This window comes from Blastomyces gilchristii (assembly GCF_000003855.2).
Source record: "Blastomyces gilchristii SLH14081 genomic scaffold supercont1.10, whole genome shotgun sequence".
In the NCBI taxonomy this organism is placed as follows: domain Eukaryota; kingdom Fungi; phylum Ascomycota; class Eurotiomycetes; order Onygenales; family Ajellomycetaceae; genus Blastomyces; species Blastomyces gilchristii.
Genome location: NW_003101673.1, coordinates 892,393 through 910,096, shown reverse-complemented (window position 1 = coordinate 910,096; position 17,704 = coordinate 892,393). Strand labels below are relative to the sequence as shown.

The window sequence follows — 17,704 nt, the reverse complement described above, 5'->3', positions numbered from 1 at the left end:
AGCAGAATTCAAATTGCCCAATGCTGCGGCGGAATAGTAGAGAATAGCGACCGTATTAAATATGAGAACAGGAAGTAAATAAAAGGAATAATTGACCGACATCCAGAGACCATCCCCGCATTTCATCGACGGGATGATTTCCCCACAGGCTATCGACCTGTTATTTTACCTCGGTATCCAAATCCCCAGGCCCGCTCGCGGTACGGTAGTTTACTGCAGCGGCGGCGAGCCTTAAAAGCTAGTTAACTTAACTAGTTAAGCCACTTCTTGTGGAATAATAATAGAACAAGAGCCAAGGATTGGATGGCCGTATGGCCGTTAACGTAATCAACCACCAGCATGTCAACTGCTACAACTCGGTGTATGAATGTGCCATTGATGTTGAGGATCCAAACGGTTATCACACGGGACGCTACTTTCCAGTGACATTGGGGAATGAGTTTAAGGGCGGTAGATACCGTGTTCTGCATAAACTTGGGTGGAGTGGATTCGCAACTGTTTGGCTGGCGAGAGATAACCTGTATAGCTAACTTCGTCTTCGTAAATGGAATAACAGAGGTGGAGCTAAATGACGAATAGGACGTACTCCAATGTGGCCCTAAAGATTATCAACGTGAACGATAAGCTCCCAGGAGTTCAGAGTTCTACACCACCTCCAACAATCCAGCGTTGCCCAGGCAAATGTTGGCCACCCAGGTCGTGCTTCAGTGCTCCAGCTCCTTGACCACTTTGAGCCCGCAACTCCATACATGGGTTTGATATTCCCGGTCATGGGCATGGACCTTCGTTCTCGGATAGACGCCCAGCACGGACAACGCTTGCCAAAGCAGGTTGCGCTAAACGTCTGTTCCCGAGTAGCCCTCGGTTTGGACTACCTCTGGAAATGCGGCATTGCACATGGAGGTAAGCAAGCCGCTATCCTACAACTTGAAGAGTGCCGTTGCTCAGAACTATGAAGATTTATATTCTAAAAATGTCCTCTACTCTGCCCCTGCTGTATCTCAACTATCAGAAGATGAGATTATGCCTTACTTGGGGAAACCGGTGACTGGCAGGGTTCAAATGACAGACGGTCAAAGCTCTTCGCCTTCGATGCCGCCTTACTTGGTCCGACCAGTTTCAATCCGCGGTGACGATATGGACATTAGAATTGCTGACTTGGGGAACGGTAGATATTCTAACTTGCCAAAGGCTTTTTCACAGTACTAACACGCACATAACATTCTTTCACGCAAACCCACCAAGTCGCTTGTACACTCCTTGGCATATGCGTGCACCCGAGTCGGTCTATGCCCAACCTCTGGATAAGAATGTCGATATGTGGAGCGTTGGCTGTTTAGTCAGTATCCATCCTCCTCAAAAGGCGTGAGAGAACTGCTGACAGAAAGACTTGCAAGATATTCGAAATTATCACAGGAAGGACATTCATGGATTCTTTCTTAGCAGACCGGATGGACATGATCGTTGGCTTGAAACAAGTCCTTGGACAACCGCCATCAAAGTTGCATGACAGCTTGGAAAGCGATGTTCGGAATATGCTTGATAGCACCCCCGCCCGAGATATGGGATTCTACCAATATCTTGAACTCAACTACAACCAGGATGACGCTAAGCTTTTAGCTCTTGACGGCTATGAAGACGAAGAAGAAATTCCTATCGAAGAATCCGAGAAGCTGCCACCAGAGTTTACTGAGACAGACCTGATGTCTTTGACAGAGATTTTACTGGGACTGCTCAGTTACGAACCCCAAGAGAGAGGTACACTTGCCTCTCTACTTAGAGCTCTTTCTCGCCTGGATAAGTGACATGATTTATTGGCGTAGGCTCTTAGTAAGGGAGCGAGTCAAGAGGTTCGCCACTATGGATGTTGGGGATGGAGGCTTTACGAAATGTGGTTTATAAGGTACGGCTTTAAATAGCATGGGCACAGTGCAAAGGGATCAAGTAACTGAGCTACACAGATGAAGACAGGAAGCCAGCAAACTCATCTTCATGTAACTAATCAATGCAAAGACAATCAGACAACTCTCATTGAATGTCCTTCTACTCATGGCCTCAGTTACTCAATTTGATCTCCTGGCTCGCCATCTGTCACCTTTTCTGGTCTCTCGTCGAAAATTTTGAATGACTCGTACTCCTCTCCCTTGTCGGCTTTTGAGTAAATATGGATTGGCCGAACTGTTCCTTTGGCTATCATTTCTGCCGTTTTTATATGCAGGGTGATATGGTACCGAGAGTCAGTGTGGCTAGTATGCACCGTGTTCCTTCATAATGTCAGTTCGCCATGTATCCACTTCCCTTTTAGGATACAGACTTGATAACACCCCAAATGAAGGAACTGTAAGTTGGGAGTGTTGGGTCCTCGGTGAAGCTGCTGATGATAATTTGTGTGTTTCTCCATTTAACTGGGTTGTTCTTTGGTGCTTGGCCCTTTGCTCATCTTATTGCTTGCTTCAATGCATTCATTGCAAGGCTCCTAAACCTGTCAGAATTCCAAACTCTATGAGCAAGAGACAATGCTTCATATACCTGATTGTATCTTTCCTGCACTGGATAAGTCTGCTCGCGGCGTCATGGGAAGATCACAAAGGAGCCTACGTATAAAGAAAACCGAAGCGCCGGATTTTATATATTAACGAGGCAGCAACAGCCATGTTACCCCGCTTGTGTTGGCGGCCGTGAGCAGCCTCGAACGTGCAGCTATGTCTCGGAGCCATCTTATTTGACTGGATCTCGTTAACCAAACATGCATGGCGAGGTGAGGCAGGGGTGAGGACAGAGCGGCGAGCCTCCCACACTAATCCAGAAGCAGACATGCCAGATTCCTGTATAACTACTACCCTCATCTCTCTATTAATAATTACATATGAGATCAACGTGCGTGCAGGCCCGAGCGATCGCTAGGGCAACGCCACTGGGGCGGGCGCCGCTACAGATTGACCATTCCATTCGAAGTCAAAGGGTTCAAAAAAATGGTCAGACAAAGTTTCAAAAGATTTAGTAGTACATATTGACCTACTCTGTATGGTTCAGAAGGACAAATCGTCCAGCATTCTATGGAATGAAAGATGCTTGTTCCGATTAATGCCAGAGGTACCAAAAAGGGGAAACCTGGAAACCTACCAGCGATTGTCATGCAGTTAGTTAGCCAGGGACCCCATATATACGCAGTACTCCGTACTCCGTACTCCGTAGTTACAGTACAGCTTCATAACTATTTATTATTAGCCCCTGATAACTCCACCAAGGGGTTCCCACTTTCGATTGCCAGCTAAAGTTGTTTCTGTGGAGAGAATTTAAGTTACTGATGAGATGATTGGATTAGTTTTAAGAGGTTGAAAGGGGGCCCCAGCTCTGCTGCTGCGGGGGTAACTAGTTAACTAACTAGTTACTCTTCCGCAAACTTTGCAATGCTTGGCTTAACGTAACTTACTAAACCTAAGTTACCCTAACTAGTTAACTAGTTACCAGAGTTCGTTGTTAACTTTAAATTACTGCGTAGTTACAACGAACTTTTAGTTTGCATCACGTCACGGTCGATTTAGTGTAGCTCCTAGCTGACTGGCTACTATCAACAACACCTTCTGGAATGCCACTCTTCGAAGCAACCAACCTGTTGGTTGTCGCGAAGAGGTGGACTGCGAGCTCCGTTTCGGTCTTTGTTTCAAGGCATCTAACCTACCCCGTATTGCCTTGGTCGCCATCGCTTCGCCGGGCCCTGGACTCGCCCTGGTTGTTCTCATTCATATTTTGTATCTAGCTGTGAACCTCGTTTGCCTGCTCCTTTCGGCCCCCTCAGTATCTGATATTGGTGGCCGAGCAGGCGTGTTGTCAGTCGTGAATATGACCTTTCTCTTCACAGGGCCACCACATCTCAGCCTCCTGGCTGAGATTCTTGATGTTTCTCTTCATACATGCTGCAAGATACATGGTTCAATGGCTTGGATGAGTGTTCTCCTTCTTGCAATCCATGTCATCATTACACTTTCTGATCAGTCAAGTTGCTTTCCCTCTGAGGGATTCCACCAACCTCATCACTGCCATTGTAGGTTATCTTCTTTGAGAGATGATCATGTGCTAAATAAACTCTTCTAGAGCTCAGCCTCAGTGGCAGTGATCATGTTCTTTTCTTTCCTGTTCTTTCACTGTGTGGCCTATGAGTGGTTTCTTCAGACTCATCAAGGACTGACTGCACTTCTTCTATATGCAATCTGGCATCATATATCAGTAAATCAGTTGGTGTCAAGAATTTGTATCTATGTGTCACTGAAATCATTTACACTGACTATCTTCATGCAGATCCTGTTCTTCTGCTATCAGAACAGTGCATTCATGTCTCATGAGTCATCTCAGACATATGTTAGCTATGACAGTACAGACAACAATGAGAAAACAAGTGAAGATGTCAAAAAAGCTGCTGTGATTCAGGTTGTTCTGTCTCACTCAATGAAACTGAATACTGAACAGTATGTCAATCTCTGAATACTCACAGTAAGTTTGTTTTTGAAGACACAGACTCATCTCTACATGATCTCTTTATAATCATGAGAAAGATAAATCATGTTGAATCTCTATGTGAAGGCTCAGCATGGTATGTCAGCTACATTGCTTGACTGTGTCAGAGCACTGTTTTCTTCAGTGCCTTCATTACCAACTCTCACAGAATCAGTGAATCTGTTGACTGATATGAGAGTGTTCTGCTGATTGCCAGTGATGCTGGCATCACAGCTGTGATCCTGTATCTCAAAAAGCTGATCTATGAGCACAACACCTCAACTTGTTGCATATAACAGGTACATTTGATGTGGCAACTACAAACCCTCAGTAGGCTAGCTAGCTTGATATGTATGGTTGAACACACTAACAAGGTTAAATATGGCAATTGCTGTAGAATCAGCAGTGAACAGCTTGCTAAAGAATGATACTGTAGCCAATGGCTACATGTGTGAACCTGTCCCATCCGCTGCAAGGGTCATGCTAACACTCACAGCAGATCCTCACAATCTCTATCTATGTTGAGTCCGGAGGGATCATGAAACTTGAGAACCATGAACATGCCCTTGTCTACAAGGGCCTAGCGGACTACCGAAACATCATCCAGACAGAGGTGTCAGGTGACCATATTGAGAGGGTCCCTAATGGCGAGGAAGACTGTGGCGAGCTGCTCATGATGAGTGAGTCCATCACACTCCCGGTGAGAGTTCCGTCTGACCTTCACAGTATCAGTGTCAGACAAAATGCGCGATCAGCTGCGAAGCGTCGTCCACGACTTCTTGCACGACAGGGTTACTATGTCAGAGCTTGAGTTTCAGCCACATTAGTCGTAAAGGACGGAATGATCGGTTTGGAAACAGTAGACCTAGCAAACAAATATAACCGTGGCGTCGAACGGGCCGTGTAAAGCATCTCCTTGATATTGAATCCTTAGTGTTTACAGTTCTACGAGCTGGAGGGCCAGGATACAAGCGTTGATGATTGTGGCTCTGAATTTCCTCTTCCTTTCTTCTTCCAAGGCTAGACGGAACATGGACAGAGTGAGCCTGAAAAGTTTTATTTTCCTACTTGAGTAGATGTGTACATAGATATATATATATCAAGGTCCTCACAATACGGCACGTCACATTCCATATCATCTCAAATAAGAGCAGTATGTAAACGACGAGCGCAAAGCAAAAGACACCAGATCCATGAGGTGACCTTTGCACCAAGGTTATCTCTGTGAACAATGAATGCTATTGAATGTGAGAACAGCAACCGTAGGATAGTTCAGATAGAACTCACCTTCCATAGTGTTTCAACTGAAACACCTGATTCAATGAAGGATAGAAATTCCGTGACGTGTGAGTTGCAACCCCAATGTTCAATATTATTCACACCAGTTTTACCATTCTCCTTCTTGTATTTCTGCATTAGTTCCATTGTAATCACCTCCAGTGGTTTAGAGTACTGTGAGACCAGACCTGCTGGTAGCTCCAAACATTCCTCCAGACCAGCTACAAAATAAGATCAGTGATGATCACCGGCTGCAGGGGATGTTTCATACCAATCTTCACTTCTCCCATCCTGAACACAAGAATGTTGAGAGAGCTCAAGCGAGAGTGCTCGACCCACCAATCAGTGAGATACATAAGAGCCATCAAGGATCTTTCTGTGGTTAAATGACATTCTCATTGATTTCTGTGGGGAGCTTACCTGAGCTAAAGCGGATGTGAGCTCGATTTCATTCAGATAGGCTTTGCAGGCCACAAGATGATTCAATGAGACAGAGACTTCATAATGAAGAAGGAAGACTGATCCTTCATGTACAAAGCATTCCTGAGAGGAGAGGATGTTGAGATGACAGAGTTCTTTGAATCACCACAGTGCTTTCTCACTGTCAGGCCCCTGAAATGTCCTGATGGCGACAAGTCCGCAGGGGCGGACGCGAGGAAGAGCTACATCGAAAGGTCCAGCCAACTCACACGCGTAAACTTTATTGAGAAAGTCTCCCATGGTGACTTGTGCTGAACCACGAATGTATCCTACCAGACTCTTCCCGGATTTAGATGGTTCTCCAAGAACCAAGTCTCTGGCAGGGCCGCACATTCGCTTTCTATATGTTGCCGGTTCGGGGGTAGGCGCTCTCTTCTTTGGCCAGCTTGGTTGGACTGCACCCTGTGAACCGGTTGTGCCGGCGCGACTGACCTTGTCAGATTCCACGGAGGGAGATTCTTTCCCACGTTCTGTCGTAGGGAATGCAGTGATCGAACTGCTCGACTGCTGGAATGACATGGTTATGGGATGGCACAGCGGTACACGCAGCGTAGACTTGATAGAAAGAGATCGAGAATGAATGGAAGAGGTAGGGGGGTAGGTCTTGTGAGTGGGATGGGGTGGGTGCGCTGCAACGATTTAAATAGAAAAGGCGAGGGTCCTTGAAACAGCGCTCACCCTGAGCCACTTTAGCAGTCACCTTCGAAAGTGGCCGCGCCTGGTACATAAAGCTCGTCTCCAACCCCTCTGTTCGATTTACCATCTCTGTTCTAAATTATCCTGAACGAGCAACAAGCACTCTATTGTGATGGAGTCCCTCCAATTCACCGAGAGAGACACTCATCTGGCGGCTGAGAGACGTCTCAAAAATTCCACGGAACCGCCAGAGTCGATCTAGATCAAATTTTTTTTTCGATCCTCAGTCATCTCGACAGCTAGACCACAAGAACGTTGATCGCTTCTGCAGGATTTTCCAAGAAGAGGGATGCCAGAGCATGGCTCTGGCACACCGTGTATTTACCTGCAGCCAGCTGTATCGCAGCATAATCTGGCGGCGGCTGCCCTGCAGAAGGGCGGGCAACTACAGGGACTACATGGACTACATGGACGAAACGCCGGATCGCAGTCGGGGCTAGAAGTCTTGTCGCCTGCCCACCGCTGGTGGGTCGTTGACGTTTATTCGGACGGTAAGATTTCTTAGGCTGGTAGCCGCGAGGAGGTCTGACTTTTGCTCGTTGTAGATATCAGGGACGACCTGAAGACATCTCTCATCAAAGAATATTTCAATGAGATGCCACTGAGTGATGGAGAAATCTACCGCTGAATCCGCCAGTATGCGAACAACAGAAATCTCCACAGAGAGCTGCGGTGGAAGGCTCAGCTGTGTTTGAACAGCCAAACCCGTCTGCAGTCACTGTTTAAGAATACTCGCCTCAGACATGCCTTTGACAGCGTGCTTGGAATACCAGGACACTGGAATGCAATGCGGATCAGCATGCTCCATCAAGTCATAGCAGTCAGTTGTGATGAGGTTGGTTCTCACTCAGCATCATTCATTCACCCATACTAATGTCAGCAGGAAATTCTCAATACTTGAATTATGTGAAGGATTTCTGGTTCTCTCTCATCAACAACAATCCAGTGTTGATGGTGAAGATTGACCAGCATACAGTCAAGACACTTCAGTTGATGATGCTGTGCTCCAAAGCCAAAGTGATGCATGATCTTGTGACCAGTGGTCAGATCTTCACTGACTTTGATGAAGATGAAAGAGATGCTATCTGAGAGAAGCTGTGGTCATTCAGCACCCTGGTTCTATCTCTGAATTCTTTCTTTAAACATTTCAAGTGTTTCAAAAGCTGGGCTCACTGTCTGGCAAGGCTGTTCACCTTGGGGAAGTCCACTGTACACCAGACAATGAAGGGCTTATGGACAACATGCAGTGATGGCAGTGACATATGCCCGGTTCAAACCTCTGAGTCCGCATTCAACAGTCAGCGTGAGCCTGTTGGAAGGCAGTTTGATCTTGCCTATCAGCAGATGTGGCTATACACCATGCACCATTATCCACAGATGCCTCGCGACCCAAAACACAAAAATCAGCTGGCCAAGGCGCGGAACGCGACCGCGGACGAGTGTGTTGTGTCTGAAATGGCGTCCCTCACTCATCAGCTGAGATTCAGATCCACTCAGATCACAAACCTCATCAACCAAGCTCCTGACCAATTGATCGCTGAACAGGCGTTGCTGAAGGCTCCGCAGCCCGAGTATTTCTCATATGACAATACCCTATTCGATACATTGATCGATCGGATCGTCGAATGCTTCACAGTGGCCATGCCCAGGGACGTTTGAGCACCATCAGTTCTTGTCAACTGCTTGGTGAAACGCAAGGCTCGCTGTGAACACCCTTCCATGGAGGCCCTCGAGCAAGACAGTCCACTACTCTTCGTCAATCACATGCAGGCGGCAGCTGTACCGGACAGGGTCATGACGTTTTTCATGAGGTGCTGTGTCTATCTTGCATTCTTTGGGCCACAGCCGTCCCTTCGTCAAGGGGCGGATAGCACCCCCTCTAGCGTGCCTATGTCACCACTATTTGTATCAGAGAACAGTCTGATAGACGATCCATCAGAGGCCCAGGGGCATGGATACATTATCCAGCACTCACAAGACGACGGCCGGAAATGACCCAGGCGCGAGCCACAGATGCCCCTGCTGCCGGAGATGACGCGGAGGTCGAGAGAGCAATTGCTGACAATCTCAATGAGATGCTGGAGGGTGATGCGGAACAGAGAGCCGCAGGCGAGCATGATACGCAAGAACACACCCAGTGGGAGAGAGAACAACGCGCCCTGCTGGAGATAGAACACAGTGCCTTGGTTGAGAACACACGCATCAAATCAGAAAAGCAGATGGCACAGGAGCGAGCCATGGCTCTCACTCAACTGCAAAGCCAGGTAGCCGAGCAAACCACTGACAGTGCGCAATGTGAAACCAACACTGCTACTGCTACACTTTCCCGGCTCATCACCCAGTTCAACGCGCGGAGCATGATCACAGGATGGCGTCAGCAAGGAAGTGTGCTGGGCAATGATGAAGCGCGACCGCCCCAGGACACTCACAAGAAAACTTCCACTGGACACCAGTGAGTGAATCCAGCAGGAATTAAAAAAGATCTCGGATGGAAAAACAAGCAGCCAACCGGGCCAGTGGTCATATTCCAGTGGTGCATACCCAGCCGGGATGGCACCCTGAGGACCCGAGCTCAACCCCAGTGCCACAAATGAGGGAGCCATCATCAGCAATGAATATGACAGCAACACAAGCAGCAGTGCCAAATCAACTGGATGGAAATGCTGAAGAGCAAGCTGCAGAAGTGCCAGCGCAGCGAGCGGATGACAAAAGGCAAGTGGTGGAGCCTTCCGCATTGGTACAGGCACGTCGACGTCATATGGAGAATCCCGCTGTAGAATTATCCAGTCATCTGCGGGGCGCGGGGCCAGAAGTGATCTGGGGACCCTCTGAAGAAGCTGCCGCGGCTGAAGCCTTTCCATCCGCCTCAGGGCAAGGTGATCAGGGACGGGCCAGCAGCATTGTCGTTGAAGCAGAAACAGCCAACCCCGCCCCCCCCGCCACCGTGTCTGCAGGACGGGAACGACGGCGGAAGTCCAATCCTGGGGATCCACAAGACACAAAGGGCCAAACCAACGCGGCGAGATGTGGATCGAGTGGCCAACCGGGTCAATGCAATCAGTGACGAGCTTGAAAGCAGATCAGACGCCAAGTAGCTGCCCGGGCCCATAGATGATCCACCGAACCTAGAGCCACCACTAGTCGAGCCTAGAGCGGCGGCTCCAGCGGTGGAGTTGACACGGCTAGAAACGAGGGAGAAGGGCGCTCACGTTCGATTTGACGTGGGCGCCGCGGATGCCGAGCTCGACCAAAGCGACGGCCGGACAGGTGGAGGCAGCCGAGTGGCCAGGAACATCGCATCACGAAGGGGGCTTCGTCCGCGGCCCGTCACCCAATACAACTTCAGAGAGCTGGCGGCAAGCTCGCTCACGGACCCTGGTGGAGACAGTACCAATGTCGCCGACAGGGAAGCTTGGCCGCCCACGATCCCGCTTCCGTCCATTGAGACGGAGCCAGAGCCGGCGCGCAACGATGGGAAGATCACAATCACACTTCACGTCTACGAGCGGAAGCAATGGAGGGTGGCCGACGTCCTATCCATCGATCCTTCTAGGAAGGATGCCCTGGAGAGAATTGTCTGGGGCTACAAGCGGCGGGGAATGTTTCTGTACTACGACATGCGCATGCGGTCAGTCAGCGTCTCGTCCAACTTTCGAGCGGCGATGTCGGACGGAGCCAACGTGCTGCTGTTGATTCCCAAGGAGGCAAAGGCGCAGATGGACCAAGAGTGTCCGATTGAGCCGCCGAACACGGCCGCTGGACTGCTGCGCAAGAGGAGCAAAACACCAAAAGAAGAATGGTCAGATGTAACATGTAACTGCATATACGGTAGTCTCAAGCCCATATGTGGAATAAGAAGATATTCTTGAGAGGCGATGTAGTCTTGTTTCGACGTAAGCACTGTACCGACTGACCCAATGACACAATTTGTCACAAAGGGAGAAGACACGAAATAGAATAAGATCTGTGCCAATAACAGTTCCAGGAATGTCGACCCAGAGAGCATGTCTTGGTGCCGCCGTTCCAGGAGAGAAGACACGTTGAATAGAGAGCCATGAAGAATGACCTAGGAAGATTCTCCTAGATCTGCCACTGTCTGTCTCATGAAAATTGTCTCAAGACAATTCTTGGAGGATAATAAGACTATATAAATAATGTATAGTTAGTTACATGTTACACACTATAAAGATATAAAGATTGTTGGCCTGTGGCCTCGTTCCTTAGAACAACGAGATACGGCTGACATAATCACTAAGCTGCCTGCTGACTAATTTGTTACTAACTTACCAAGACGTCCGCAAAGGAAAAAAAAAAAAAAAAAGCTTCAAACATCAACATCCTGAATCCAAGCAATTGAAACAGACACCGGCATAAACATAAACACCACCACCAACCACCCGCTCTCCCCACCACCCCAGCCTGGAATACATAACATACCCCTCTGTCATTCCTCCGTCCCTGTCTCGTGCCCATTCATTTGCGTGCCCTTACCCATTTGCTTCGGGGGAGCTTTTTCATTCCGGGTGTAATATTCCTGGTCTCTGTATTATTTGCCCAGCTCTGCCTGTACCAAAACCTGCGACTTCCGAGTTTAATTTTTTTTTTATTATTATTATTTATTATTTCACAACAATAACAGTCCAATTGCTATATTCTACTCTTTCTCTAGTGCTCTAATATTCCAAGTCGCCTCCATAACGCCCAATAATGTCGTCAGATAAGGTCCTTCCCGTACCCCCTGCTGTCCCAGCAAGCCAGCTCGCCGCCTTCAACACATCTTCTCTCCAAGCGCAACCGTCATCCTCCGCCTGGGACCGCATCTCCAAATGGGCCTCCGAGAATAAGGCAATTGTCTACACCATTGCCGGAGTTGCCGTTGTCGCCACAAGCGCCGGTGTCGTCTACTACCTATCAGCGTCCGGCCGCTCCGCGGCCTCCGCACACCCTGCGGAGAAGAGGAAGAGCAAAAAGGAGAGGCGGCGTGAGAAAAAGAAGGCTGAGGAAGAGAAAAAGGCTGGCGTTGCTGCCGCTACTGGTATGGCTACAAACCCATCTTCCTTTTCTGCTGCTACGATACCTGTATACACGGGTAGAACTGGTGCGAGGTAGATGCTGACCCAACTCTCCGATACAGACCCTGCCAAGAAAAAGCCTGAGGAAGTTCCAGAAGAATTGCCCAAGGTCGACGCATCTACCGTCGATAGCCTGTCTGCCGAAGTATGCGCGCCTTGAATCACCCGCAAAACAACCCAGTAAATCATTTGCTAATACGAGATTCTTTTCTCCTTCCCCCAGACTCGTGCGGCATACGCTGCAAAGTTAAAGGCCGCCGGAAACAAGGCCTTCGGATCCCTCGATTACAACCGAGCCATCGAACTATACGGCAAGGCCATCCTTTGCAAACCCGATCCGGTGTACTACTCGAACCGCGCTGCATGCTACAATGCCCTCAGTGAGTGGGACAAAGTGGTGGAGGACACCTCCGCCGCTCTTTCCATGGATGATGAATATGTCAAAGCCATGAACCGCCGAGCAAACGCTTACGAGAAGTTGGGTAAATTCAGCGAGGCTCTGCTGGACTATACTGCCAGCTGCATCATCGATGGCTTCGCTAAGGAATCTAGCAAGCAGGCTGTGGAGAGGCTGTTGAAGAAAGTTGCGGAGCAAAAGGGACATGCCATCTTGGAGGCGAAGGGGAAGAAACTCCCCGGTGCCACGTTCGTGTCCAACTACCTGCAGAGCTTCCGCCCACGACCACTGCCTGAGGGCCTGGGTGAAGATGTGGAGTTAGACGAGGACAGCGGCAAGGGTCAGTTGCGCAAGGGTTTCCTCGCCTTGTCCGAGTCGACGGGAGATGGTTATGAGGAGGCAGCAAGAGCGTTTGAAAAATCACTCGAGTTGGGGAATCTTGGGAACTTTGAAGCCCTTGCCCTGAACATGCGTGCCACCTTCACATACTTGACTGGCGATGTCCAAGCTGCCCTGCAAGACTTGAATAAGAGTGTGGAGCTTGATCCGTCGTTAGTCCAGAGCTACATCAAGCGAGCAAGTCTACACCTTGAACTTGGTAGGCTTTCGTCTCTTCTATCCCAAACACAAGGTACAACGATCGGACTGAAACTAACGTCTCAACAATAGGCAACCGAGAGGCTGCAGCCGATGACTTTGACCTCGCCGTGGCGCAGAACAAGGATGACCCGGACATCTACTACCACCGTGCCCAGCTCCACTTCATCCTAGGCGAGCTCCCGGAGGCCGCCAAGGATTACCAAAAGTCCATCGATGTCGACCGGGACTTCATCTACTCGCACATCCAACTCGGTGTAACACAGTATAAGATGGGCTCCGTCGCCTCTGCGATGGCCACCTTCCGCCGCTCCGTTAAAAACTTCGAGAACGTCTCTGACGTCTACAACTACTACGGTGAGCTCCTGCTCGACCAGCAGAAGCATGCTGAGGCGATCGAGAAGTTCGACAAGGCGGTCGAGCTGGAGAAGAAGAACAAACCGTGGGGTATCAACGTGCTACCACTGATCAACAAGGCTCTAGCCCTGTTCCAATGGAAGCATGATTTTGCTGAAGCAGAGAGCCTATGCCAGAAGGCGCTCATCAGTACGCTCCATCCTATTTTATATCCCGTTGTTGTTCTCCATATCTAACCCCCTTTACCCTAAAATGGCTATTAACCCAATCTCTCTTCCGATAGTTGACCCGGAATGCGACGTTGCCGTGGCTACCCTCGCCCAACTCCTCCTCCAACAAGGCAAAGTATCCGAAGCGCTCAAATACTTTGAGCGAGCGGGCGAGCTTGCCCGAACAGAAGCCGAAGTGATCAACGCCGTGTCATATGCCGAAGCGACACGGGCGCAACTCGAAGTCCAGGAGCGATATCCCAAGCTCGCTGCCCGGTTGCAGCAAGTGGCGGGAGCGGGTGGTATGGGTGTGCCGCCTTCGTAAAAAAAAGAAAAAAAAGAAAAAAAAGAGCCATTTTTTAGTCTCCATCTCCCCTTTCTCTCCTCCACCCTCCTATATAATTATTATAGCACCTACCTTTCGACGATGGGAACGAAAAGACGAACGCGTTATTGCTCAACCAGACTAGAGTTACCAAGCAAAGGGAAAAGCAAAAGCACACCGAAGCAAGCCCGTCCATGAACAATGAAACCCGAACGCTGTTGATGATTTGCTGGCTAGGATAAGATAAGATGACATCCTGTCCCCTGGTTTTTCTAAACAAAAATGGAAAAAGAAAAAAGAAAAAAAGGCACAAGAAAAACAAAAGTTGATCAACTAGACTTGACGAGAAGGATAAACCAGGCCAAAAAATTCTCTTCTCTTTCCCTCTCCGCATATGCTTCGTGTTGGGCAGCCCCTAGCTTTACTGCTTCTCGTCTGTTATTTCGTTCTTCCTTTGTTCAACGTCTGATCATTTCGTTTTTCGCTTAGACTGTTTCCCTATCTCTGGCTGCTGGCATCCCATCCTAACCCCATTCATCTCGCCCGTGCATTTCCGTTTCGTGTTCTCTGGTTTTCTTGTCCCGCGAGTTACTTGCAGACATACTGTCTGGGTTTGTGTGTTTGAATGTATGTATGTATATGCGTGTGAGTGGAGTGATTGGACAGTGCCGGGAGAGGGACGTATTTACTGCCATACCTGGTTAGGGTTTGGCTGCTGCAACGTTTTAAATGTAATTATATATCTGTTTCTTCTTCCCTTTTCCCTCTGGCCCCTGTTTTTATTTTTTGTATGCCTGCTCTGGCTGGATGGAGTTCAAATAGATCTGATCCAATGTGGATCAGACACATCTCACATGACTGCGATGACATCATCAGCCGCCTGGCCAAACGCTGGTTCTAATTCCGATACCACGATACCACAGGGAACAGCCCTAAATTGAGACACCAGCTGGTAAATACCATGCGTATCCATACCACCGATCTATGCGGCATGCATCGCAGGCGTGTAACTGTGACCTGGACACAACCTGCAACTCCGCACCAACATCTGGTAGCTGGTACCGCGGGGAACTGGACAAAACCCGCCAGCCCTTCTGCCTGGGCTTGATTGATTGCTTGATTGATTGATTACATCTTTGTTGGTGTCTGCATCCCGTAAGGGCGCTATGCAACTGGTCTTGATCTAGTCTAATTAGGTATCTTAAGTGAGGCTTGACAGAGTCTCACATGCTGCTACATAAATATAGCTTTAAATAAATAAACAGACAGATATCTTATGAAGATTATTAACTAGATTTGAGTGTGAGTTCAAGCTACTCTTATAGAGATGCAGAGAGAGAAGTTTCTATACTATTCAGATCTTCAAGCTCTAGATTATTATTATTATTATTATTCTTCCATTATACTCATATGCAAGCGGAGCTTATGATGAAGTCCTTGCGTGATGTTAAATACAGGCCAAGTGTTGGTTAACTATACAGGAGGAGGAAATACAAGTGTTGAGACCACGCCAAGATAACAGAACATAGGAAAATACAAAGGAGTGACAATTAGATACATGCGATAATAACTTCCCAGCCCAGGAACATAGAGTGATTTATTGGAGTGATTTGTACACCTCTGTATTTATTAGAAACCTGAGGTGCTTGGGTTCCGGATTTAATGTATCCCCCTGCGGGTTTCGAACCTGCACGCCTTGGTTTCCCTAAAGGCAGATAGATCTGTAGTATTGAGAATAATTTATATAATTGAAGTATCTTCTCTATATCAGACTCTGTTAAGTTATTCATATTAATAATATAATAGAACTGAATAAGTAGTTCAGTCTTTTAAAGAAATTATACAGTCGGGGATCTTCCAAAATCAAGAAGATTGGCGCATAGGGCTAGGTCTCTTCACCTTACAATTTGTATGGCAATTTGACCCGGGGTTGTGGTGTGGTAGTTAGGGGTGGACGGGGGATAATCCCACACAGGAGTTTCGAACCACGTTTGGTTCACGTATGGTTGGATTACTCCACCACCACACGGGGTATGCGGTCGGCGATGGGGTCAAAATGCTCGTATGATCGAGGGCTATTCGATGGATCTATCGGCGGGTTCTTATTCGAAAAATTGAGCGAGTTCGTGGTGGGGCAGTCACAGGTTCTTAAAGTAGTGATATTGAATGCAACTTGTATTGTGATAGATATAAGTTATTGTGTGGAAGGTGTAAAGCTTGTGTGATTGAAAGGTTGCTAGCTTGTGGAAAGTTATATGGTGGAAGGATTAGTAAGCCAGATCACATGACCTGACACCCTCACTCACCAGAGTAACTATACACAATGCTATATACAAAATTCACCTTCAAATCAAGTACAGGTACAAAAAATGACTGGAAAATGTGTAGTAATGAAAAATCAGTCATGAGATACATTATTTTTTATCTCTCTATCTCTTTATCTTCTTTCATCTTAATATTCTCCTTTCAATGTGTATATTTCAACATTTTAAGTGATTTAGTAAGCTCATCCGCTGTGTTCTTGATAAATGAAACATATTAAATAGATATCTTATTCTTATAGACAAGATTCTGAAGAATGTGAAAACAGACCTCTATATACTTTAAGCAGCATGAAATTGCTTCAGAAGAGAATAGCTCTATGACAGACTTATTATCAGTATGAATTATATAAGTCAGATTATTGACTGTGATGAAAATGAGATGATTATCAGCATTCAGATTGTTGAGATAGAATGAAATAAAATCAGCATCTTCTAGAAGCTCACAGAGATAGACAAGCTTATATACAGTCTCAGAGAATGCAATATATTCAGCCTCTGTTGAAGATTTAAAGACCTCTGTTTATCAGCAGCTCTGTCATGCATAGACTGGCCGGCGGGACCATGAATTTCACATTTGGTCCCATTTGGTCTGATCTCATACATTTCTTGGTGTGAGTCTCACCAGGACCAAGCCTTAAAAAAATCTGAAAATGAACCATTTCTGAGAGAAATGGCATGAAAAATGACCAGATTTAATTCAAGAACAGTGAAATGAGAGTAATTTCTCAGAATAAACTATGAAAGATGATCATTCTTTCAAAATCAGAATGAGACTGAAACTGAAGATTAAAATCAGTCTCATTCAGTTCATTCAGTGATTGCTTATATAATCAGAATTTGATAACAATTATTGATAATGCTTATGAAACAACTAAATACATTCTTGTACAAGTTTATTCTTCACTTTCTTATGAAAACTACACTTCTCTGATATACTGTGATCAGAGATATTAAACTGTCTGATAATTTCATGTTTTACAATCATGAGTTTCTTGATTATTTCTTCTTATAATTGTTCTCAGTAATAGTAATAAATATCTCAACTTGAGTTGAACTTTCACTTCATTTTCATCTCTGTTAATGAAATTATCAGAATATCATATATCATCAGTGCAACAGTTGAATATATACTCTCAATAATTTTTCATAACTCTAGAATTGATTTGATGTATAAATTCATCAGATTATCTTGAAGATAGCAGTCAAATTCAGTTTTATAAGCATGTAGTTTTGCCTGATTTTCAGTTATAATCAATGTATACAAGTTCTGTTTCAAAGTTAGTATTATAGTTCTATGAGATATGAAGCATTATCAAAGATCATTACTTATTAGAGAATTATATTTCACTGTCTTCATATCTCAAACATCTGCTCATTCAAATCTCTGATAGTTGATATTGTAGTAGTTTCAGACTAATTTAATATATAAGTCTCATTTCTTCTCTATTTAATCTTGAGAAGTGTAAATATTAACT

General features: G+C 46.7%; 7 protein-coding genes across 7 annotated transcripts; 5 read left to right on the top strand and 2 right to left on the bottom strand.

The window, feature by feature from the left end:
* Window positions 1-311: 311 nt before the first annotated feature.
* BDBG_17214 (uncharacterized protein) lies at window positions 312-1,209 on the top strand (the record flags this gene model as incomplete). The annotated part of the gene is made up of 3 exons (XM_031724990.1): window positions 312-497; window positions 633-903; window positions 959-1,209. 3 exons carry the CDS (start codon window positions 312-314, stop codon window positions 1,207-1,209), a joined length of 708 nt encoding a protein of 235 aa, XP_031578816.1.
* A 58-nt stretch (window positions 1,210-1,267) lies between these two features.
* On the top strand, window positions 1,268-1,805 carry BDBG_17213 (uncharacterized protein; the record flags this gene model as incomplete). Its single annotated transcript, XM_031724989.1, has 2 exons — window positions 1,268-1,339; window positions 1,398-1,805. 2 exons carry the CDS (start codon window positions 1,268-1,270, stop codon window positions 1,803-1,805), a joined length of 480 nt encoding a protein of 159 aa, XP_031578815.1.
* A 2,460-nt stretch (window positions 1,806-4,265) lies between these two features.
* On the top strand, window positions 4,266-5,305 carry BDBG_05206 (metalloreductase; the record flags this gene model as incomplete). The annotated part of the gene is made up of 4 exons (XM_031722034.1): window positions 4,266-4,466; window positions 4,493-4,591; window positions 4,869-4,971; window positions 4,994-5,305. Exons 1-4 carry the CDS (start codon window positions 4,294-4,296, stop codon window positions 5,303-5,305), a joined length of 687 nt encoding a protein of 228 aa, XP_031578814.1. The 5' UTR covers window positions 4,266-4,293.
* Window positions 5,306-5,766: 461 nt separating this feature from the next.
* BDBG_17212 (uncharacterized protein) lies at window positions 5,767-6,062 on the bottom strand (the record flags this gene model as incomplete). Its single annotated transcript, XM_031724988.1, has 2 exons — window positions 5,767-5,993; window positions 6,044-6,062. The coding sequence occupies 2 exons, from the start codon at window positions 6,060-6,062 to the stop codon at window positions 5,767-5,769; spliced, it is 246 nt and encodes an 81-aa protein (XP_031578813.1).
* A 292-nt stretch (window positions 6,063-6,354) lies between these two features.
* BDBG_17211 (uncharacterized protein) lies at window positions 6,355-6,771 on the bottom strand (the record flags this gene model as incomplete). Its single annotated transcript, XM_031724987.1, has 1 exon — window positions 6,355-6,771. One exon carries the CDS (start codon window positions 6,769-6,771, stop codon window positions 6,355-6,357), a length of 417 nt encoding a protein of 138 aa, XP_031578812.1.
* A 466-nt stretch (window positions 6,772-7,237) lies between these two features.
* BDBG_05204 (uncharacterized protein) lies at window positions 7,238-10,817 on the top strand (the record flags this gene model as incomplete). The annotated part of the gene is made up of 7 exons (XM_031722033.1): window positions 7,238-7,439; window positions 7,829-7,965; window positions 8,101-8,601; window positions 8,647-8,840; window positions 8,927-9,400; window positions 9,466-9,995; window positions 10,060-10,817. 7 exons carry the CDS (start codon window positions 7,238-7,240, stop codon window positions 10,815-10,817), a joined length of 2,796 nt encoding a protein of 931 aa, XP_031578811.1.
* Window positions 10,818-11,594: 777 nt separating this feature from the next.
* On the top strand, window positions 11,595-15,391 carry BDBG_05203 (import receptor). The gene is made up of 5 exons (XM_002624388.2): window positions 11,595-11,983; window positions 12,083-12,165; window positions 12,244-13,015; window positions 13,087-13,560; window positions 13,655-15,391. Exons 1-5 carry the CDS (start codon window positions 11,656-11,658, stop codon window positions 13,903-13,905), a joined length of 1,908 nt encoding a protein of 635 aa, XP_002624434.1. The 5' UTR covers window positions 11,595-11,655; the 3' UTR covers window positions 13,906-15,391.
* The last annotated feature ends 2,313 nt before the right edge of the window (window positions 15,392-17,704 follow it).